This window comes from Platichthys flesus, chromosome 16, assembly GCF_949316205.1.
Source record: "Platichthys flesus chromosome 16, fPlaFle2.1, whole genome shotgun sequence".
Classification (NCBI taxonomy): domain Eukaryota; kingdom Metazoa; phylum Chordata; class Actinopteri; order Pleuronectiformes; family Pleuronectidae; genus Platichthys; species Platichthys flesus.
The window spans coordinates 9,887,773-9,911,863 of record NC_084960.1 but is presented as its reverse complement, the minus strand read 5'-3'; the positions used below and the strand labels follow the sequence as shown (position 1 = coordinate 9,911,863).

At 45.8% G+C, this 24,091-nt stretch overlaps 1 protein-coding gene across 1 annotated transcript in view; it reads right to left on the bottom strand.

Annotated features, from left to right (window-relative positions):
* Positions 1 to 2,918: 2,918 nt before the first annotated feature.
* sdk2a (sidekick cell adhesion molecule 2a) overlaps positions 2,919 to 24,091 on the bottom strand; it is a 38,646-nt gene continuing 17,473 nt past the window's right edge. The window contains exons 17-44 of the mRNA XM_062409070.1: positions 21,990 to 22,105; positions 21,525 to 21,720; positions 21,318 to 21,416; positions 21,020 to 21,211; positions 20,700 to 20,821; positions 20,464 to 20,573; positions 19,993 to 20,143; positions 18,503 to 18,740; positions 18,291 to 18,406; positions 17,998 to 18,187; positions 17,703 to 17,801; positions 17,054 to 17,248; positions 16,689 to 16,890; positions 16,133 to 16,236; positions 15,817 to 15,887; positions 15,545 to 15,680; positions 14,821 to 14,877; positions 14,216 to 14,317; positions 13,997 to 14,112; positions 13,706 to 13,892; positions 12,238 to 12,375; positions 11,385 to 11,546; positions 11,165 to 11,290; positions 10,916 to 11,080; positions 10,679 to 10,819; positions 9,248 to 9,392; positions 6,508 to 6,637; positions 2,919 to 4,346 (exon numbers count right to left, since the gene is read on the bottom strand). Of these exons, the coding sequence (XP_062265054.1) occupies positions 3,927 to 4,346; positions 6,508 to 6,637; positions 9,248 to 9,392; positions 10,679 to 10,819; positions 10,916 to 11,080; positions 11,165 to 11,290; positions 11,385 to 11,546; positions 12,238 to 12,375; positions 13,706 to 13,892; positions 13,997 to 14,112; positions 14,216 to 14,317; positions 14,821 to 14,877; positions 15,545 to 15,680; positions 15,817 to 15,887; positions 16,133 to 16,236; positions 16,689 to 16,890; positions 17,054 to 17,248; positions 17,703 to 17,801; positions 17,998 to 18,187; positions 18,291 to 18,406; positions 18,503 to 18,740; positions 19,993 to 20,143; positions 20,464 to 20,573; positions 20,700 to 20,821; positions 21,020 to 21,211; positions 21,318 to 21,416; positions 21,525 to 21,720; positions 21,990 to 22,105 (4,226 nt within the window). The 3' untranslated portion in view covers positions 2,919 to 3,926. The remainder of the gene's footprint in view (positions 4,347 to 6,507; positions 6,638 to 9,247; positions 9,393 to 10,678; positions 10,820 to 10,915; positions 11,081 to 11,164; positions 11,291 to 11,384; positions 11,547 to 12,237; positions 12,376 to 13,705; positions 13,893 to 13,996; positions 14,113 to 14,215; positions 14,318 to 14,820; positions 14,878 to 15,544; positions 15,681 to 15,816; positions 15,888 to 16,132; positions 16,237 to 16,688; positions 16,891 to 17,053; positions 17,249 to 17,702; positions 17,802 to 17,997; positions 18,188 to 18,290; positions 18,407 to 18,502; positions 18,741 to 19,992; positions 20,144 to 20,463; positions 20,574 to 20,699; positions 20,822 to 21,019; positions 21,212 to 21,317; positions 21,417 to 21,524; positions 21,721 to 21,989; positions 22,106 to 24,091) is intronic.

The window sequence follows — 24,091 nt, the reverse complement described above, 5'->3', positions numbered from 1 at the left end:
AAGTTCACGTTGGCTCATTATTTCCTCATCCTGCTGCCGTAGCAACCTCAAACCTTTGTTTTTTTTCATTTTATAATCTTCAGCAGGTTTGACAGCTCTTTTCAGGAGAACATCAGAGGAGGATCTTTGTGCAGTGTGTCTGCGCCTCGGCCCTGTCTCTCCATATTTGATGTTCTTGACTTTTTTCTAAAAGTCAGACGAGGCGTTCTGGACATTCGGGAAATTCTCAAGCTGTCGGACCATTTGTCCTCATTTCCCCATCTGCTGCTCAGAGGGTCAGAAGCTGAGGGGGGACGGAAAATCCAAACCTCTGTAAAATTCACACGTTGGAGTTTTTGCAGCAGATTACAGATTGTGTTACCAGTCTGTTGTTGTGTATGTCATTTCATACATAGTTGAAATGACAGATGAGCGAGGAAAAGTTGTGTGATGTGACAAAAATGTCCACCTTTCTGTCATCCGTGTTCACATCCTCACACGTTACAGGAACATAATCGTCTTTGTTTTTGTAATTTTCAAATCAGAGACGGTGTCAAAAAAATGTCAGGTGCCACTGCAGAGCCTGTAGTGCCTGAAGACACACGTGGCCTTTAACCTTTTCACAATGTCACTCAACAAGTTTGTGTCTTTGTTGTGTGTGCAAGACGCCATTTACTTTGTATGGGGCTGGCAAACGTCTGGACAGGCCTGATTTGTCGAAACCGGTATGCACAAACTTCAGTGAGTTGTCTTGGAGAGGATAATAAAGAAGGGCGTTGAGGATTCTCCCAATATAACCATTACATTTCTTGACTGTCCGGACCCGGCTGCGTATATACTAACCAGTGAGAGACGCTACTGTGCATTTGTGCAAGGCCGTCTGTCTCTGCAGCATGTGTGAGTGTGTGAAGAGGAGATTGGCTCCCTGCAGTGCGTTGGCTGTAGGTGAATGGTGACGATACACACAAGGAATTACCATTACAACATGCAGCTATTTAAAAATAATGTGACTAATTTACCCTCTTTGATTCCAAGATTTCTGTTTTCTCTTAAAACCTTTAAATCAGATTTTCTGAATTAACAGACTAAGAGATGTGATTTGCATAATGATCAATCAACCACGGATAATGTTTTCATGGGCCTTTTTCCCATCTTTCGTTTGTTTTGGTTTCCGATGAAGCCAATTAAATACGCTTCAACACCAACTACCAGTTCTGTCGACTTAAAATTTTTCTTTTTTCTTTAAAGCCCTCCGGTCTGATCCCTCTGGTTCTCCTCTCTCTGCCTTGCTTAAGATCGATGTCTTCCAGGCTGAAGTAAGGAGATTACCCAGGCACACTCTTCTGCCCTCCCCGAGCTTTTTCAGCATGCGTGCACCAGATCAGGTTCTTCCTCAGATTCTCCCCTGCAAACCGTGCTCTGGTGCATCCCAAATCAGGTCTCTGTTGTGGCTTAGAGAATCGGGTTATTTCTGCCCTGTACGATCAAGTGTCACCTATAATCACTTTGTCTACCAGACTATGCAAATTGGGCTACTTAGAACTGTCTGTGCTAAACACTTGTCTCCGGGGTCAGAAACTCAAAGCTTTGCTAATCCTCTCTTATGTCGTTTATAAATTAAAAAAATCACACCTTTTTTTTATCAAATCCCTATTATAGTAATCTAAAATATTCAGATGAAGAAAAGCCTTTAGAAAATAGAGTATTTTATTTTAGAGAGCCACCATGAATAGGTCCATAACGTTTCCTTAATAATGTTTACAGGTATGTTCACATCTGTAATTATACAGATGATATTTCTGGACCTTGTGGACCAAACGTCTACATCTTATACACAGCAGTACAGTAGAGGAACCAGTGGAGTAAAGAACCAGTATATTCAAAGGTGCGGTAGAAAACATCATAACATCTGTATATGCGTGCACTGCGAGCATAAAACACATTACTAGTCATCGGTTCAATGCCATGTCACACTGTAAATAAATATCACAACACAACCCTCCGTGATACGTTTGCACAGACAATACCTTTGTCTTGTTTGTGTCCGTCCTTTAATAAAGCAGTTTTTTAATAAACAGAGATATACAGTCCGGCTGGCGCATAGACTGTATATAGAAACAGATGAAAATGTCCCAAAGCCAAAATGTCCAATACGAACGCCGCCATCTTCCTTTGGGGATTGGGGGATGGAGCCGCCGCACTGGAGGTCCTGTCGATACACGCTCTCAGCCAATCGTGAGTCAGTTTCCGCTGTCAGTCATGATGTCTTACCCCGATTTTATATGATTGAACAACTAATTAAAACAAAACTTGTGAAAAATTTGCATTGGGAAAAACATTGGTGTTATTTGAAAGACCTAAAATAATAGAAGCTTTCTGTTAGTAAACTTTATTTCACATGTATGTGAGGTTTTAGTTCGGTCCACGTCCCATCCACTAACATAGAGGAGGCAGCAGTCATGACCTATACTGCAGCCAGCCACCAGGATCTTTATACACAGTCTAGGAGCTGGTCTTTTCTTTAGCCTGATAAAAAAAATTGAGAAAAATACCAATGAGATTTTTTCCCAATTTCAAATAATGTTGTAACGGAAACTTAGGAAATCATTTTGGGGTTTGATCACTTTTGTGAAAATTTAAATAACCATTTAGATTATCTTGTATTGAGCGCTGTAGAGATCTACTCATTCAATTCATCACATTTTCTGCTGCGGTTCCTTCTGTCTTAGGAACCTGATCAAAGTGAGTTATTCTTGCACTTCTATTAATAGCACTATGTTTGGTGTGATTGTGATCAGAAGAGGAAGGTTTGTGCTTTTGGTCCAATGTTATATTCTGTGTGTATCACAAAGGCAAACCAATGCATGTTAATAAAGATGTCTAAGTTTGTATATCTACTGACACCAGCACACAATTGACATATTCCCCAGACTACTATAAAAGGTGCCACAATGCTTTTAATGTGATTCATAACATTGTCACTAGTGATGTTCTGGAAATGTCTGAAGCTGATTGATATAAATATCTTGTAAACGATATAATACAAGTACATACAGTAAACACACAATGCAGTTCCAACTAGGATGGCACTCAGTAGAGAGCTTGTACCTCGGCAGAGGCAGACGTCAAACAACATACACCAGACTTCAGGGCAACACACTCAAAGTCATAGTCAATGATCCCAATCCGCCCCAAAATGTAATGTTCTTTTTTCAGACCACGTCACATCACTCCACCAAGTTTGGTGCTAATCAGTTTCTTGCATAATCTTGCTGACAGATAAACAGACACGTGTGAAAACCCCCTCGGTGGAGGTAACGATGATCAGGCAGAGTGAGAAGCTCCGAGGCAGCCGACAGCCACAGGGACCGCTCCTGCCCCCCCGTCAAGTCCGAGTCCATTTCTCACTTTACGTTTGTCCTCTCCTCAAACATCACAGTTTTCCATCAGAGGTGGATTTTCCATTGTTCAGTCTCAGCAAGCCAAGTGGTCCATACACTATGGTTCTAAGGGGGTTGTTTTTTTCCATAAAGCTCTCATATTAAACAATGATACAGCATTTTTTTAAACAAGGATTTGTTTTTTTCAGAACCTCAGGTTCTTTTCATCCCTTGTTCATCTCGTTGAACCGTCAAATAAATTTACTCAAGCGACGCATATATAAACTTTCAAATGATTGTCTTTTCATGAAATATATATTACATGGACAAACCAACCATACACGCTACACACAGTCATACACACACACACTCTTTACAGAGAAGAAAGCGCTATTCAAGATGCCTGCAATGCTTAATATTGAGCAACAACTCCGTCAATAAGAGGGAGCTGAGAAAAAAAATAAACATAAGGATCAAAAAGTAAGATTGAAATACAAATAAACCAACAATAACAAAATCAAAGACTCGTCCTCAGGGTCCTGTTGTCATTGGAAGGAGAGCTGTGTGTCAAACAAAAGAGGAGAAGCCCGCGGTAGGTGCCTGAGCGGCACAGCCCAGACTGCTGGGGGGCCTGTAGAGGGTGCTGTGCTGGCTGGGGGGCTCGGAGGACAGCAGGGAGGGGGTGGGAGTCCGGCTTCCCTTAGGCCTGAACAGGGTGCCCTGGCCCTGGCACTGTGGCTGCGGGGACGGGGCGCTCTGGGGGAGGAGAGGGGGCAGAGGGGGCAGAGGGGGCACGGGCGGGGGCTGCTGCCGCGGCTCCTGCTCCACCAGGGGCTCGGGCTGGGAGTAGCCGTACGCCGGTGGCCGAGAGACGCCCTTCTGCTGCCGCCGCCACGAGTTGTAGTAGGTGGGGTCGCTGATGTAGTGGTTGACGAAGGAGTGCGTCTTCTGTCGGCTCTGATCCATCTCGTACTCGCTGTCACTGCCCTGGGAGCCGGCGTGGAAACAGAGTTAGAAATCACCGCAGTGACCAAATACAGGGAAAAACAAGTGCAGACATTGAGGATTCTGACTACAGAGAATAATGGCGGCTACATTCACAAATCAAGGCTAATTCTACTGCAACACTGGCTACATCCACACTGAGTATATTTTAATCTAGCATTTTAACTTTAAATAAGAAATAATCTCCGTCCTTACTTAACACACCTATATATATATATATATCGTATGATTCTGCTATGGGAACGTATACAATCTCTATTCACTCCGAGGTCAAACAACTCTGCAGTAGAAACATTCTATCGTTTCTATCGGCTTTATCGATTTCTTTCTTTACTTATATACTCATATACCAAAATGGCGCCGTACTAACGGGTGCCTGTCGTAGCAGCTCCTTGTATTACTGTCGGTTTTTTGTGTTTTTATTATACTTTCTACCTCAATAGTTTTTATTTTATTCCATTGCATTGTATTTTATTGTAATCAAATGTACCGGCTGCTATGACGACTTAATTTCTCTTCAGGCATGAATAAAGTAATCTATCTATCTACTTGCATTGTCCGAGGTGCAAGACAGCAAGGTTAGAGAGTTGCTCTGTTTCGGACACATTTGTGACGTTGAACTTAACATAACAGAAAGAAAGAAAGGGAGTCAATCGGTCTTTTTGTGGTAGGTGCACCATCATATTAAACCTGCTAATTTTCATTTAGACCTGGCAGTGGAGTCGTTGACTGATCAAGCGAATGAGAGTGCCTGCGTCATTGTTTCCAAATGTCTCCTATTCTGCCCGTTCGTCAACTTTTCAAACTAAAACGACGCAAATGTCATCTCCGAAGTTTTTCAACTAGTGTGCACACCAGGTGTTCACGTAGCAAAAGTGATTTTAGATGTTTCAAACCTAAAACATACAAGTGTGGATGAAGCTACTGAGTCACAGCACGGAACATCTACAGAGAGACAACTGGAAATCTATGAATCCTTGTGGGATCCTATGGGGCAGATCATCTCGTCTATTTCACACAGAGGACCTCACCCGTTGCTCTGCGGAGCACAGATGTGATAAGTGTAGACGAGAGCATCCTAGAATTCGACAGAGATAACGTTTGCAGGGTTAACATGTTTTTTTTTCTCGTCATACTAAACACTCAGTCCTATAATGTAGTAATGTTTGTGTGGTCGGCTCTTGTGCATTGTACAGGCTGAGAAACACAAACAGTTAAACAACAAGCGAGACAGAGCAAACTGCTCACGGAGAAAACATCACACACTTGGTGCATTTGTGTGCCTGACAAGTGCCAGCCCATCCACGCCTCTATTGAGACGCTCCAGCCTAACAGATGCTGAAGCTCCATTTATTTGCACAAGTGGCAGGTAAACAGGGGGAGGCAATACAGAGGAAAAGAATAACACCCGTCTGTGTCTCCCGGGAGAGCTGTGTTTGTTCAAAGGGGAGCGAACAATGTTTTCGACTGTGCAGGTACCGGATAAATTGGCCAGGGAGACCCAGAGAGCGAGTGTGGGAATACAGATGTTCAGAATCTGCTGCAATACGATTCTCTGTCTTTGGCATCCATCATCATCCTCTTCATCATCACTTCTACACTCCCTTTCCCTTCATTGGACCTCCCTGTTTATCCGCAGTTACACACACACACACACGCACACACACCGAGCTTGAGATGATCACATAAGGAGCTGAGACTCAGAAGGCCAGATTAACAGGGCATTTCCTGTTTGAGGGAAATTAATTAGTTGTGAAGATCTTCCAAATGAGACGTGAGAAGTGGCTCAATAGTTTTTCTCCCACGAGAGCAGTCGGTATTAGAATTCCGAGGCCGGAAATGTCAGCCATGACTGGCCTGTGCTCTCACAGGATATTTAATTTGAGGTGATCCACTCGAGACCGATTGTTGACTGTCATTAATTTATTCTGCTCCTTAATTAGACAGCTATCTAGTTTATGCATCTAGCAAAGCAGTGATTGGGACAGAAAACAGTGGAGGTTATCGAGATGATAGACGATGACTGTGGCACGAGGGAAAACCCTGTGATAAGTTTTCTGAATTTTACTTTTTCTAATTCATATCTTTTTGCCGATTCCAGACCCGGAGACGGCACTGGCTGTGAGGCAAGGCCACTGCTCACCTGGGAGTCCGATACCTCGGAGGGTTTCTCAGTCAGACTGCTGCTCTCGGCAGGAATCAGGTCGTTATACTTAGTGCTGACATCCTCGTCTGAGTAGTGCAGACTTCCAGGGCTGGGTCTTGGTGGAGAACTGGACAGATGAAGTAAAAGGGAGATAGAGAAAGACTGTGAGAAAGAGGGACAGCGGTTATATAATGGTTCATTTCATCATCATCTGCATCTTTGCTCTCCTATTTGAGCAAATGTTGTTTCACATGACGAACTAAGGTCTGCAAGTAGAGCACAGATCTTCATCAAGGCCCAACAGTCCCCTTGAATTCAATCAAACTTCAGAAATATATCTGCAATATCAGTGAAAATGACAACAACAAAAAATATCGCAATAAAAAAAAAAGGGATAAAAAAGATAACTGGATCCGCCCCCTCATCGGGTGTGCACCAAAATGAATCCTCTTCCTTCCACCAAATTTCTGTGGTAATCTGTCCTGCAGCTGTTTCGTAATCTTGCTTAAAAACAAACATAACAACCAAAAAACGAACGCAAAAGGGCGCAAATATTCCCTCCTTGGTTTCAGGCAAAATTGAAGAGTGCTGATAACTTACCTCAACATGCACATATACATCCCTGGCAGCCACTAACAGAACACTAAGGGAAGATATTACATGTGGTTTTACTCTTTTGCTATTTCCCTGATCCAGATCTTCAAAAAATGTCTGCTGGGAGCATCAACTGGGGGGGTGGGGGGGGGGGGGGGGGGGACTTCTGCATGAATTCACTTTAACCGTGATGAGATGCTCAAACAGAATTCAGTTTAAACTTGAGTATCTCCATGAAAGGATTCTTTGTGGTGATTAGAAGAGAAAGGCCGTACATACTGCGTCGGCTGTGGATTTAGACATCCTGCAGAAAGGCTGTCTAAAAAAGCATGGCCCTGAGCTCTCAGAGTATTATGAAGTTCTTTTAGGAGTGCAGGTCAAGTAAATAGACCCGTAGTTGCTTTTGGCTCCAGTCATTAAGTCTGTAAAAGTGAGGCTGCGAGAAACATCTGTGCAGGCAATTATTTTCCTTCTTGTGCAGTGATGACTGCTGCTGTGTTCAAGGTCTGCTCGGATCGCATGGGACGATCAGACCGGACCACTATCTTCACATCACCGAGCTACATCCGTGGGCTCAGTGTGTAGCTCAGGCTAAACGCAGCATTAAGGGAAGACTTTGCTCCGCTGGGTTTAGAGAAAAAAATGGCCGAAAAGAATTACATAAACAAGGAATGGCGTGAAAGTAAATGTTTAAATGATTCCAAATGGAAAACATTGTACGTGGGGGCAAAAGAGACAAGCATAAAACTCTGTGATGTCAAGTTAAATACCGGAGCATAAAGCAGACAAACCTGACGACCTCTCATGGGAAAAAAAATAAATATATATATATATTTACTGAGATGTGTGCAGGAGCTAAGTCGCTGGAAATGCCAAGATCAGGGAGCTCAGAAGACACAACATGGAAAAGGCTATGAAGGGATTGAGACACAACAAAGGGACACCTCCTCTGGGTCGAAGGGGACGACGTGCGGAGGCGGACTGTGAGAAAAACATTTATATATTTATAAATATATATCGACTCCGAATTCAGGCAATATTGTGTCAAACATTAGAAGAACACGGGGTCTCATGTGCACAGAGGAGTGATGGATGCTCCTACCTCCTATCACACCTACACCCAAAACGCTGCCCGGGAGCTTTGAATTATTTAGGAGCCTCTGCCTTATCTGACTGATGCATCCTTCTTTCCCTCACCCTTTCAAATAATCCCCAAGGGGGGCCCTCCCTCTCTCCCTCCTCCGTCCACAGATCATTAGTAAAGAGCACAGAACCAGAGAGGAGCCCTTCAAAGAGAGGGAGGATCTCAAGGCCTTTTTTTTGATCCCCTTCCTTGGCCTCCAGGGTCAAGGAAAAATCTGCAGAGACTCCCCCGCCCTCGATGCCCCCCCCTCCACACCCGATTCAACAATAATATGCGCACTAAAGCGAAAATCATGTTGTATTTTGCAATGACACGAAGCAGACTTTGAACCCTTCCCAACCCCCCCCCACCCCACAAAGCAACCACATGACCATCCGCCCGTGCAGTCACCCGATGTGTGACCCCCCCCGGCTCTGCGTGGAACATTCCTTTTGCTTCTCATGCTGCAGCGTTTGCGAAATTCCTCTTATCTAACGTGTAAGCAAACATGACCAAAGAGCCAGTTCGCCAAAGTCCGGCCGGTGGGCCTGTCGGACGCGTTCTCACACTGCCGGCGCTCGAGAGAGAAACTCTGGGCTCGGGGCCAATGTGAAAATGGCCGGCTCTGACCCATAAGCGTCCCCTTTTTTCCGAAGCGGTGACGGACGGACAAAGGGCCCATGCAGACGCTCATGAATGCTAATCAGCTGGTATTGTGCTGCCCCCTTGTATAAATTGTTGCTTCACACAAACACTGAATATCAACAAGGCAGCGGAAGGAGGCTGAAATCAGCAGCTGGATTCCTCCAGGCCCGGTTTGTTCTCCCAAGAATGACAGACTATTGTGAGGGAAGGAGGGGGACACAAAACACTACATTATTAATTCCTGTCAGTATCATACGTTACACACTCAGCTGGAAGAGGGAACTCACACAGAACGGAGTAAACAATATTATTTATGAAGTGGAATATTTTCCCTACAGGAAACACAATGGTCAGCTGACGACTGACAGCACTGACCGTGTGTAGATGCCGTTCTTGCGGCAAAAGGAGTTCTTCATGGAGAGGCGTCTGTTGTTGAGCTCCAGGGACGGGAATCGACCCTCGTCCAGGCGCACCATCTCTCCGTGGGTCAGGGGCAGCGCCGTGCAGTTGGAGTGGTTGCCTGGACAGGGGTAGGAGGACGACACTGTAATGGTCGTGGAATAAAATAAGTGATTTGTGATCTTCGGGTCTTGAGCATAGTTTCACAATAAAGCTTCAGGCCTGAACATGCACATAGGTACTTTTTGTCAAACCAGAGGAATAGTTGTACACATGGATTTTAGAAGAAGAGGAAGCAGAAGAGGGAGAAGAAGAGGAAGACTGCTAACATTTGACCTTAACATTTAACCCACCCATGAATACACGCACACACCCTGCCATGCGGAAGGGAACTGTCACAACCGTGTGCATTAATCACTTCATCCTCAATTTACATGTCACAACAACATCGAAAGCTGCCATCTCTGACTTCATCGGTAGATCAACATCATCGTCATCATCACTGTCCGGTCCCTCACCTCTCAGAAAAACAACCAGCCGCCAGCGGGCCAGTTCATCTTCACGGCTGGGAAAAGTGGGGAGGGGCTGAGAGGGGCTAAGAGACCCTCTTTGTATCCCCACACAAACACAGTCCTTGTCTGAACTGGTCTTGCCAAGCCCCATTCAGTGACCCTGGTAACCCTGGCACCACGCTAAAGAGTGACTGAGCCAAAGAGCTGCTAGTAGGAGATTTAAGAAGACTTGACCCGACCCTTCACTCTTTCACCCAAGTCTCCCTCCTTCCTCTCATACCACCACGTCCGTCTATTCTGAGCAGTAAAGGCGCCCTACACTTGAATTAGTTGTCATCTGACCATGAACTATACATCCACTAATGTTGATTAACTTCCCCTGTCCTCATTTTTTCGGAGGGATTGAATGCAGAACGCTGATAAAGAGTTTCTATCTCCAGAAATGTCACCTGGGATAATTCGAAGCCATGAAAATCGGCTTCTTGATTCAGTGGTTTGAAAGCCACTGGTGCAGTATTTATATAATTACTCTCAGCCTGACTAATGACCTGAGCGTTAAACCGCTGCCAAGCCATTAATCCCAGTATCGATCCTCGCCGCAGTTAAACATGAACAATAATGTTTATTCATCTGCCTATTTCAGCTGGTGACCTTTTACTCTCATCTCTTGCCCGTCAACTCAAAGTATGTACCGGAATACAGGTAATTTGTCTAATTGTGTGAACCTTCACACTTCCATCTTAGGAAAATAGACCTCGGATGTGCAATCATTAAAGTGCAATTCTCAGCAGCGCTGTCTGAGAGGAAGACGAAATCCAGTCGATAGCTTAAGCTGCAGAAACACAGAGAAAGAGAAACGCTGGCGCTGAGTTTAGCAGTCAGCTGGGTCTCTTACCTGAATCTGCCTTTTTGGTGTATTTTTTACTCTGGCCCCGGATGATGAGGATGAAAACCAGGAGCAGGATGAAGATGAGGCCAACCAGGGCAATCACGACCAGGAACCACCACTCCTCATAGAAGGGAGAAACTTTCTGGGCTGAAAACACAAACAACACAAGTTTAGACCTTGATAAAACATTATTTTGTATAATTAGCACAGTGCTGGATTAATTCTAACTAAAGTACAATTAACCTGATATGGAAGGGGAAGGAGCGCTGGGAGATCCATATCCATAGTCATTGACCGCTATTACTCGAAAGTCATAGGTGAGCCCTTCTCTTAGCATGTCCAGGTTAAGTGTGTAGGATGTCACTTCTTTAGGAATGTCTTTGATTAGGATATCCCACAATCCTTCATCTAAAGACGAGAAAACATGTCAGCGCATCAACAATCAGTGCTATCTTCACGGAGGAAGGAGAAAGAACTCCGGAGCTGGCTCACCAGAGGGTCTTGCTTCAATGACGTATCTCGTGATGGGTGCACGACCTTGATCGCCACTCGTCCAGTGCAGCGTGAGGGCGGTGCCGTAACGAGAAATAAAGGGTTCTCCAGGAGGGCCTGGGGCTCCTTGGGACGATAATAAAAAAAGCAAAGTTAGTATCATTCTGTCAAGGAGCCACTAAAAGAAATAAGACAATTTACATGGCCGTTAGGAAAGCACCTTCTCCCGGCCCGGTGGTGATGTTGGCCTCCACCTCGGGGCCGTAGGTGAGCGTTTTAGCTCGGATGCGGTAGTTGTAGGTGACGCCGTCGGCCAGGTCTTTGATCTTCATCCACAAGGGGGTGCTGCCCTTCACATCTACTGTCACTATCTTACTGACACCTGGAGTGCGAGGAGAGGAGTCTGTACAGGAAACACTAAGACTCTAGATGCTGCTTTCTACAAGCGAAAAAAAGCCAAGCTATGCTCAGACACACAAAGGCACGAGGACAACTTCACGGTGACTACGAGTTAGAAGACGAGACACTGTCAGACACACACACACACACACACACACACATATAACAGAAATGCATATTTAACAGATAACAGAGTATTATGCAAGCGGCTTCTCTGATCTCCAGACAGGAAGCGACACTTGAGCGCTTTTTCGAATAGACCAACTGGTATTCCCTGTCGTTGCTGCTCTGCTTAGCTTTGCTCGGGGTCCATTAGTGGACAGCCGTGGGACCACAGCAGCCCCTGCTCAGCATTCCACCTCTGCTCTCAATTACTTCACAATCTGGTCCAGGCAACCGCACTCAGCCAGCTATTAGCCATGTTTCTCTTAGTGTGAGAGGAAGCCGTGCAAAGCCTCACCAGAGCATTCCAACATATTTTGTATCAGCCGGGCCATATATGCCACTGCAGGCCCTGTGCTCATCTGTGGCAGATTAGCACGTGAGCTTAAGCAGCGCGAGTTAAAAGGAAACACCGTAATGAGGCTAGATGTTGTAAATCAGTGTCTGAGGGAGCCAGCTGAGGAATGTCAAGCCATGGCAGAGTTACGAGGCTCCGGGCCCGGGTGTCTCACCATCGACTGGAGTGCAGGGCTCGTAAACCAGGCGGTATCCCTCGATGATGCCGTTGGGCTGCTTGGGCTCTCCCCAGGACACGTTGACGGAGGTGGTGGTCAACTCGCTGAAGTGGATGAAGCTGGGAGCACTGGGGGCTTCGGGAGGAGAAAGAGGAGTGAAAGGTGAAGGCAGCTGGATTTCCTCAAAGTTCTGAGACTTCAACTGCAAAGCTTCAATGACCTGGATGTGTTATCATTAAATACAATTTGTAAAATCCCGGTGAAACAGAAAATAGCGGCTAAATAAACCACTAAATAAAATTTGAATTCCGCAATATTTATGTCCCTTATTCTTGAAGTTGCTCTCCAGGAGACTTTTGAGTTTGAATAAGTCATAATAGTAATTTAGCCCCACTGTCAATTTGTTAAGTTGCTTCTGTTGCAGACGCACACGAGGGGAAATTATACTGTCAACAAAGAAACAGCATGGCGGGAATCCAGAGGCAGCGCTCAAAGCAAGGAGAGCAATTTAACACATTAATGAAAAAATGATGCTAGATTATATGAAACAACAATATTATGAGATCAGCAGTGAAGGAGCTTTTTATCATATAATCAGAGCAACAATAAAACATTTTTTGCATCAACTGTGGCTCACATTTATGGGAAAAAAATGGGAAGTGCGTCACGAAAAATCGGCCGCAAAATAGACACAAGAATGTTACTGTGACCTTGGTGGAGCGCTGTGAGAATTCTGCCTGCTGACCCATCGCAGATCCAGCTAAGTGTCAGGATTTAGCCACATCTCTGCATAGAGTTCACCAAAGCTTGCGCTGGCTCGCTTCCCACTACCCCGCGGTGCATGCAGCCAAAAATTCCTGCCTGTGTTTTTAAGTTCTCAGCACTTTGTAGCCCTCACCAATGTCACAGCTGTCAAGGGGGCGGGAAAAGACGATACTGTAAAACCATTTTTGTGCTGAAACCGCAGAGGAGGGACTCTCACTCGCTGGTAAACACAGACGTCTTTGTGCAGCAGCAGCCAAAAAGCTAATCTACATGTGTCGCCCCCCCCCCCCCATGCGCTCTGTATTCATCGCTCCTCTGCTGTCACTGGGCTTCCACCCCCGAGGCCTGTCCTGGAGGAGGTGATCTCTCATGCTGCATCTCACGGGACCAAAGCTCCTCAGTATGAATGTTCTTAGGGAAATGGGAGGATCGGCTCTTAAGTTTTTAGTCTTAAAGCTCTAGTAGCACATTGTCGTTTTGTGTAACACTGACTCAAGATAAAAGCATTGATTGTGCATTTTTCTTAACCTTGAGTTAGAGTCAACACAACCACATGAGCACATTCTGGTGAAACAAATCTGAAGTAGTAACAGTAGACAGACGGAGAGAAGGCGGTTAAGTGTAAAGAAATAAAGAGTCGACGCCTTTTCTTGAACCATAACTATAATCCTTCTGAACATCTGGATTCAGTGCAACTCACCTGCTTGCTGAGTGCGCCCTCTGGTGGGCAGGGAGCGGGGCCCATCCCCTGCAGCGTTGAAGGCCGCCACGCTCATCATGTAGGTGGTGTAACCCGTCAGGTTCTTCAGCTTCACCCCGAGCTCCGGCAGGAACAGCGTGCGCAGGCGCTCCGTCTCGTTCTGCAGCTGGAACTCCCAGAAATAGATCTGGAAACAGAGGACGAGTTAAGGATATGCGGAATCGTTTTGAGAATTGAAGTATTTTAAATGAAAAGGTAGAAATAACAAAGATATTAGGAGAAATAAATAACCTTGTAACCCTGTATGTCCCCATTCTGAGCCTCCAGAGGAGGGGGGTCCCATTGGACATCCAGCTGTGTGGCTGTTGAGGACTGGACCACCACATTCTGGGGAGGGGCTGTTGGAACTAGAATGGGGCAAAGGTCAGATCATAACTATAGTAGAAATGTTATCGCTGCTTGTAAGCCTGTTAAGAAATAAAGACGAGGACACACAAAAAAAAAACATACCCGCCTCTCCGACAAACACTTCCTGTGGCGAGCTGCTCGGACCCTCCCCCACGGCGTTGTACACACTGAGACGGATCTCGTAGCGTTTGTGTTTACTCAAATCTGCAAGGACAGAACCCAGCACCTTACTTTTAAAAGAACAGTTAAGATGAAAAAAAAAGAAGTAATAAAGAAGTTATTCTGAGGAGACACACACAGGCATTGTGGGGCCCACGGCAACCACAGCATCACAAATGAAAGAGTGGAAGATAAAAACAAGGTTGTGTAATTATAAGGCAAACTGATTTAAAAAAAAAAAAAAAATTGGGGTTGTTTTCGGGACATGGGGGGGGGGGTTTTGGGTGTCAGTGATTACACAGAAAGAAAACACTCTGAAATAATGGCAAGGCATCTTGGAGAGATTAAAGCCGTACACACATCATAAGAGTCAGCAGCGGCTCCTCAGCGGATACGGCTGAGTGGGAGGATGGTGCAAACGGGCGCTTGCTGTGAGTGGTTATACAAATGGCATGCTATGTGGATGTGAAGTTCAGCGGATGATGACGTGCCGACAGACGCGGAGCGATGCAGGAGAAGACGTAGAAGGGAAATTATATAACACTTACTATCCAGTTCATACTGGGTGAGCGAGGATTCACTCAGGTTCCTGACACTGTAAGGAGCTGGAGGTTCGACGGGGGGGGGGGGGGGAGCGGGAGAACAAGGGTGAGGGTCAAAGGGTCAGGAAGGAGCGGAGACATTAAGAGACTCGCTCACATATTTTCCTTTTCTGTCTCTTACTCAAAACATACTGGCAATTAAATATAATCTCCCAATCAAATGTATTATTTTAGGCAAATCACCATCTGACATCACTTTAGAAATAGACAGATACAAATAAAGGATATTTAAGATTTACAGCTATGTAACACACAACGAGGAACTTCTCATTCAACAGCTGGAGGTCAAATGTGAACTCTTTACTAGAAATTAAAAGAATAACCGATTGAATTAGAAATCAGAAAACTGAATAACAAATCTGCAACATGAATAATATATGATAAACATGTATGTGTGTACATGTGTTTATATGTTCATGCACCATCTAGCTAACTGTTTTTATTCAAACTTTTGTAATTTATTTCCTTTTTCTCAGTGTCTTGAGTTCCTTTCATTATTATTTTCATTGTGTATTTACATATTCTCTACACTTGCACCAAAAAATACATAAATATTGACAGCTCAGGTACAAGCATCAAGCACGAAAAAGTATAATTGTTAGAACTCCTACAATAAAGAATCAAACAAAAACATTGAATGAATCCAAAGTAGCTGAAACAGAGAACTCACCGGTGAGATCGGCCCAGTTGGCGGAGGGGCTGTTCACCGTGCGGACGGTGAAGCTGCGCAGCCGGTCGTAGTGTAGCTCTCTGAACCGGACCCTGAACCCCAGCAGGACCCCGTTGATGTGATCCTCGGAGGGAGGCTGCGGAACAGAGGAGGTCTTAATGCCCCAAACTTCACCAACACGTGCGTCACAACCGGCAGCTCCGGGGGCCAACAAAACTCCAGCGTCACCATTCGGTCTTCCAGTCATAGCGCCAAGTAATTCAACAGCCTACCTGCCAGCGGACCAGCACCGATGTGGTTGTGTGAGGTGTAACTGACATTATTGTCGGGGCTTTGTCTGGGGCTGGAAGATAAGCACACACCGCAGACAAAAAAAAAGAAGGGAATTTTGGTGTTAACAAAGCAAACCAGCGGAGAGCGATATATATATAATTCAAACATTCTGGATAGGAACAGCATGAGAGGGAGAAAACAAGCTCTGATGATGTCAAGTGTTCACTGTGAAAATCCAAAGTCAACACACGGCCGTAACGGCGAGTTCACGCAACAGATAACGACGCCGATGCACCGGGGTCGCCGCGGTCTCACCGTCTTGCAGCGTGGTGATGGCCTCGCTCTCCCGACTGTACTCGCTGTCTCCGATGTCGTTGGTGGCTTTAATGCGGAACTGGTAGGACGTGAACGGCTTCAGCCTGAGAGGAGAAGGAGAGAAAGGGCAAAAACGTGGACGTCGTGTTACCGGGCGAAGAATCCCTCGTCCGCCTGTGAGTGAAACATCTCCGGGCCGGTTTCTCTGTTTACACCTAATGGAGTTATCTTGGTGGAATGAAAATGTGCACTTATTGGTTTCCCCTGTGTTATTGTCTGGCTACAGAAAGACATAAAGCTCGTTCAAATAATGATATTCATACTGTTTTTATTTAGCATATATATCTTTTTTTCTGTAAATAAATATATCAAATACCAATATACAACTTTGTATGTTTCTTACTTGACCTTTTTTGATATAATTGGGAGTGGTAACTAGTTTCTACCACACCCCACGTATATTTTTACCCGTATATTGTATTAATGTTAGCTGACTGAACCGAAGCACGGGCAGCCATGTTTCAGTTCATTCACAGAGGACATCTGAAGCCTATACCTGTCCACGATGTAGGAGTGTGTCTCGTGTCTGACCGACGCCGAGTGGACGGTCCAGTTGCTGTCGGGCAGCTCTCTGAACTGGACTGTGTAGTAACGAACTGGGGACAGGCCGTCGCTGCCTGGTTCCCATGACAGGAGCACTCTGCGCGCCTGGACCTCCTCTTGAGGCACAACCGGCAGGCTCGTGGGCTGGGGCCGGGCTGAAGGTCGCACACAGAGAAACACACACACAGACACACACACACACACACACACACACACACACACACACACACACAGACACACACGGTCACTCCGGAACGTGATTACATATTCAAGAGGTGGATAAATTAAATAATTCAATTTGAGCCCCGGTATATTTACCTCTCTTCTCTGTTGTGACCACCAGAGCCTCCGCCGCCTCCCCCCAGCCTTTCCGGGTCTGGGCGGTGAGGCGGAACACATAGACCAGCTCTGGCTTCAGTCCCGTCGCCGTGTACTGCCGCGCGCTGGGGCTCAGCACGTCCACGGTGGCGGCGTTGCTATTTGAAGAGTTCCGTCTGTGTGTGATCTGATAGGCTGAGGGGACAAACTCATGTTACACCCAGTCACGCATAGCATAGCAGGAGCGAGGACAAAGAAGATCCGGCCGCACTTCAGAAATCAAACAACGGCGGAGAGCAGAGAGAAAGACGTGTTTTTGTTGAAATCAGAACTTTCTCTTTGCCTCTGTGCTCTGTCAAATTTGATTTGGAACTTTTCACATCTCCCACTTCACTGTAGCTGCGCTGTAAGTTTGACTCTCCGGCTTTTATTCTGTCTAATTATTCCTTTTTATCTTCCATTTTATTGTTGTCTTTATGAATCCTCTTCATCTGTGTCCTTGTTAATTGACTCGTCTTGATGCCTTTTAATGGTGCCGGTATGGAGCACTTGGAACCGCCTTGTTGTAGAAAGGCACCAGATAAATAGATTTGCCTCTTGCCTTCGCCTCACAATAATAACGTCTGAGGTCTGTATATCGAACTCTCACCCAGGATAATGCCGTTGGGCTGAGCGGGCGGCTGCCAGATGAGCCTCACTGAGGTGGTTCTGACTTCTGGGAAGAGGATGCCAACCGGAGGTCCTGGCACTGTCACAAACAAAACCCAACAGGAAAGCTAAATTAGTTTTATTTGTGACATAAATCCTTTCATAAAAACTGCATCAAGGAAATGAAAATTGAACCTCATCAACTGAAATCCTCTCAGCGGTTGGTGCCATTAAAAACATTGGGAGGAAAAAAAAAACAATGTCTCATCGATAACAGCGTGATTAAATCCGCTTACCGTCGTCCAGCGTCCGCTCCAGGATGGACGGCGCGCTGCCGCGTCCGTCCCCGATGCGGGTGAACGCCAGCACCTGGATCTCGTACAGGACGTACTTGCCCAGGCCGGTCAGCTGCACACTGTGGCTGGTGTTGCCGTCCACCATCCAGAAGTCGGGCGCTCTGTCCGAGTCCTTCTCCTTGTACACAACCTGAGAGCCGCAGGGGATGTTAGACAGAAAGGGGATGGGGTTTCATGCTGTTTCATCTACTCGACTGTCACGGAGAGATTCTGATGTGGATCACTTATTTGACCTTATATCCCAAAATGAGTCCGTTGCGGTCAGTGGCCGGGACTTCTCCCCAGCGCACCAGGATGCTGCTGGAGGTGGTGGCGAAGGCCGACACATTGGTGGGACCGCTGGAGGGCACTGCGGCAGGGAGGCAAAGGGCCACGTTTAGAGCACTTCAAACATACATATCCATCTCATCTTATTTTGAAGTGGGGCTTCCGTGGACGTCCTCACCAGACTCCCGGGTCCTGCCGTGGACCGGCGGGCTCCAGGTTCCCGAGCCAATCCCGTTGACGGCCTGAACTCGGACCTCGTACTCCGTCCACTCCTCCAGGTCCTCGATGGTGAACTCCCTCTCCAGCCGGTCCATGATGACGTGGGAGAGGACCCCCCCTTTGGAGGCGGCCTTGGAGTACTGGACCTTGTAGCCGACGAGATCCGGATTCCCATTGTACTCCCACTCTGGAAGAGGCTGTAGCAGATCCCCCCCAGTTCATTAATAATTGTCAATATCTCAATATTTCATACTGCTCGAAGGAAATATAGGTATTGAAAAGTAATTAAAAGCCTGATTGCTGTGCAGGTTTGAGTGATTAGTTCATCAATATATAAATGAACTGCTCGGCAAAAGCAGGTGTTGGCAAGGACTCAAAACTTCACTCAGCCAGAGAGAATAAATTAGAAAAACAGACGTACGTGTTTACTATCGCACACTGACCTATGCATATAATTGAACGTGGTAAGTGAGCATCCTAACGCAAACATGCACTGGGCTTTTATGACAGCGCTCGTGTTCTTCAAATCAACGTGGCCTTGATTCAGGCTGCCAACACTTCCACTGCCATGCCAATAAAGTGGACCACAAAATGTTACTACAGTTTAGCTCGGCCTTTTTTTTTAAAAAGAGCCCAAAATCCTGGCGCTATTCCATCAATTTGCTGGTGCTGTGTCACACACCGCCGACACCCCTCTGCTGTTAAATCCAGGTAACATGCACTTTTTCTTTTTAATCCTGCAGGAGCTGCGGGGGGGCTCTGCTGCCTGGCACCGAGCTCAAGCCACTGGCACCGGGACGATAATGGGCAGATGTAGCAGGGAAACACACTGGCCCCGAATACTGATGCCGACAACAGCCACAATCAAGGACAGAGTGCATGCACCTTTCCAAAATACAACAAATGCCCAACTTGTGTTCAGCATCGAGAAGACAAGAACACAATGGTACATTCAAATTATCATGCACAGATAAAAATCGGCTGCATAATAAAGACAAAATATGTGTGCGTAATTCTAAATTGAGGTTTAGCGATAGGAGGGAATTTAAAGTATTTGTTTTTTTTTTCAAATTTTTCCATGAGCGAGAGAGAGAGAGAACTGAAAGAAAGAAACTGTCAAAAAATCTGAACGTTGTGATTTTTATGGGCAGAATGACTAAATCAGATTTCACAAAGCCTAGCTTATATATGTAGAATTCAAATATTATATCAGTTTATTCTCATCCCAATATGACTTTCCACCACCGCTGCCCATGAAAAGGACAAATGTGAAAAAAGGAGGCAAATTGAAATAGTCATCTAGTCGTAATGTACAGTGCACTGCTTCGGTGGCGCAAGGTCGAAGCCCCGGACATGCATATTTGACTTTAATAATAATCTAATAAAAACCTAACCAATTCCAGACGCGCTGAGTCACGCCCCAAAGTGCAATGAGCCGCGCAAACTCACCACCCAGCGAAGCCACAGGCTGGTCTCGCTGGCTGTGCGCAGGGTGACGTTGGCGGGGGAGATGTCCGGAGGGGCCTGCAGGGTCTGGATCTTCCTGGAGGGCTGACTGGGAGGACTGGTGCCCACGATGTTGACCTGGCGCATTCGGAACCTGGGGCAGAGAAAAAAAGTGATAGGGCAGCGATATGAGAAAGGATTAGGTGAGATTACTTTAGACTAGATTAGATTAGATTGGATGAAACTGTAACGATGGCCAAAGGGAAACTGGGTCATTGCAGTAATGGAGAGTAGGATCCGTTTATGAGGAGAGAACTACAGAACACAACGCAAACATAGCCACATCTTCAGGATGACAGTAAAACGGATCATAAAGATAAAGGAGAATCAGTTTATACAAGACGATAGTGCAAAATATGGCTTTTATTACATAGCAAATACAGTTTACAAGCGTAATTTGCTTTGTGCGCTCACCTGTAGAAAGTATAAGGGTTTAGCTCCAGGACCTCCAGCGATCGAGCATCAGGCTCATTAGCCAGCTGATGAACCATCAGCCATTCCTCATTCTCTCCTATTATGCCAATCTGAAACGCAGAGTGATATAAGCGGCTAAATAAATGAAACTAATGAGCTACTTACACCTGTGCGCCAACGTTAAGACATCCGACACACAAAAAACAGGATGTTCTTATTGTGTCAGAGTGTCTCACCTGAGCTTCAACCTGCCAGCGGGAGATGGAGGTCTTGCCGTCGTATCCGGGTTTGAACTGCAGAGTGACAGAGCGGGGGCCGATGTTGGAAATGGCTAGATTGGTGGGAGGACCGGGCAACTCTGTGAAGGAGCACAAAGGAAAGACTAATTAAAAAAAAAATTGTTTGTTAAACATACCTTAATAGAAATCTCTTCAGTCGCAAGAGGTGCATTTTAAAACCTCTTAACAGAGTACTTGGTGGATATTTGAAATACTTCAACTTCAATTCATTTTTTTTCTACTATTCAAATCGTTCTTTTGCTCATTTGAGCACTGACCTGGCGGCACACCAGAGGAGATGGTGGAGGCGGAGAGCAGACCCTGGCCCTTGGCGGTCATGGCTGCGACCTGGATGGTATAAGTGGTGAGGGCGGTGAGCCCCGTCACCTTGTACTCCTGAGTCAGGCTGGGCAAATAATGGGTCACCCGAGTATTGGTCCTGTTGAACTCCTCCCAGGAGATACGGTAACCTGGACGAGTCGGCAAATCCCAAATAGTTTCCACGGTTAACAAAACTCGGGCGACACATAAATTGTGCAAAAAGCAGACGGGGTTAACGCCATCTTTAATGGTTACCTGTGAGAACTCCATTTCTCTCCAGTGGCTCCTTCCAGCTGACTTTTAGTGAGGTGTCCAAGATGTCGGTGAAACTGAGGTGTCCCACAGCACCGGGGGCTTTAAAAAATAACAGCAGGCGGTTAAATGAACAGAACAACAGCCTGACACGTAATTATCTCAGTTAATCTGCGACTACCACGTAACAGTCTGAACGGCTGCACTCACTATCCTCATGGGTGCGCAGCCGCTGAGGCGGGCTGCGGGGCCCGTCCCCGGGGGTCGTGAAGCACAGCACCGACGTCAAGTACTCGGTGAACTTCTTGAGGCCGGAGATGTAGCCGACGTGAACACTGTCCTGGAAGTTGGGACGCGCCGTAACCATGGTGACCTCATTTGCATGGCTGGGTTCCCATGCCAACAGCTGGAAAGGATGCGATTGGGCACAGGGTTTGAATTTCCGCGTTACCGGGCTTACGAACGCAGATCTTATCGACAGAATCCTTTTTCGTAGGGAAATGTAATTTCAAGTTATAAGTGTTGACATAAAATATATATTTGTTGAGATAATTTAAATACAAAAAATTGGGTTAGTTCCACAATGTCACAGCTTGTCACGTCTCCGATGACAGAGTGCTCTTCTACCTCTGGCCACTAGAGAGCACCAGTTGACAGAGAGGGGGGGCTGCTCACCTTGTATCCCTGGTTGATTCCATTGATAAACTGAGGGCTCGGGGCACTCCAGGTAAAACGCACCGTGCTGGAGTTGACAGCCTCGGCTTGCACATTTCCTGGTGGCACAGTGGGCACTGATCCAGGGAGAGGAAGAAAAAAAAAGGAGAGCGTTAGAGTCTGGGGGGGGGGGGGGGGGTTAGGGGCTGCAGAAAAGCCAGGGAAGGGGGGTGATGAGGAGGGACTGCAGATGAGGAAAAAGAACATTTTCAGACCAGCCTCTGTTTGGGTGTGAGAATCAGTCTGAAGTGGGATTTCTTTTCCTTGTTTTTGGGCTCATTTGAGGAGGGAGGAACATGCCAATCAAACAGGGTGTGAGAGCGGTTTGCCTCGGGCGGCTTCCAGGTGAAGCCTGCAGCACTTTGTTTGAAGTGAGCACGCCATTCTGATGCAACCCCCGGAAAAGAGTCGGCGAGTCGCACGTCAACACGCCGGCCCCTTTCACCCGCCGCTATCCTTGATTCCCTTTGAATGTATTTAAATTCACATCATGATCTGCTCTTGTGCCTTCAATGGAGTGAGTGATGGAGACGTCTAATTAATGAGAGCTGAGCTAAACAACATGAATGCCTTGTTCGCTGCCGCTATTCACTGACAGTGACTGGGATGATGAAATCATTACTAATTTTTTTCACAGGGAGAAGTGAGATGGAAATAAAACGGCGAGCTTTGCCACATACCTTCCAGGTTTCACAGTTTTAATAATTAAACACAGGAATCTCAAGCTTTTTTATGTTTTTTCCTCAAATGCAGCACATTTGTTTAATTGCAGAGTCTAATTTGGAGCCACTCGTTACAATATTGATTGAAAAGGCATCAAATGTACTGTGCTGAAGTCTCCAAGATTTCAGTAATAATACATACGAGATATGATCAATTACTTCTGGAGCATCTAAAGTACTTTATAATCATCAAGCCCAAAGAAAGTGATAGAAATAGAATATTTGTACACGCCACACACTCACACGCCACGCCCATAACATATAAAGGAGCCAGAAGAAACAAGAGATAATCTGAATCGAAAGGTAAAGATGAAAAAGTGAGAAATGAAATGACAGTGAGGAGAGATAAACATGAATGTAGATAGCCTCTTCACAGCGTTACCGGCATTTGCATTTGCAGCACGAATAAGCGATTTGACAGACAGTGGATGGGGGTGTGTGCGAATGGGTAGGTGTTTGTGTGAGTGGCGTGGGATACAGAGCCACTGGGTAAACAAAAACGCCTGGGTCAGATAAATATAGGGGAATCATATGCCAAACATTTTCTCTATAAATAATTTTAGACCTGCCAACAACGAAAAAACGAACTAAACAAACAACCAATCACCGACATGCCCCCTCCACACAGAAAGACCCCTGGCTAAACTGGGATTTGAACCGGGAACCTTCTAGCTGTAAGGCCATATGTAACAATCTAGAGCAGCCAAAATATCCTGCATCTGAGCAGCGGAGGAGAACAGAGCAGCAGGAAACACTCCCAAATTTTCTTATGAGTGCTCTTGAGAGTTTTTTAGCGAGCCTGGTGTCGAGGATCTCTGTTGGTGGAGTGGATTTAACATGACAGGGATTCGGAGATATGTGAGTGTGTTAAGCCTTACAAAGCTTTATATACAAGTTAAAGGAATTTCAAATCACACTGGAAGCGAGCGCAGCATCTCTAAACCAGGAGCGGAATCCTCTTTTTTTTTACTGCTTGTTTAAGTCTGGCAGCAGCTTTTTAAAGACTAATCTATGAATTTACTTTTTTTTTAAAAGGAGAAAATCGTTAAAGCTACCTCTAATAAAAAAGAAACCTTTCAAGGTGGCTGATGCATTAACTAACGTCTACATTGGTTATATATCTTGATTTAAAAACAACATCTGCATGTTAATGTCTGGTTTTCCTCCAGAGACAGATTCACAATTTAATGTTCATTGATGTGGTGCCGGAAAATAATCGTGTTAGATTCAGCTTGGTGTAAATTTACAGTAACAAATGTGACTTCGGCGGATAGAGAGATCGACTGATTCCTCTATCGAGCACGGCACTATTGTGATGCCATCCAGATTGGTGTTGAAATC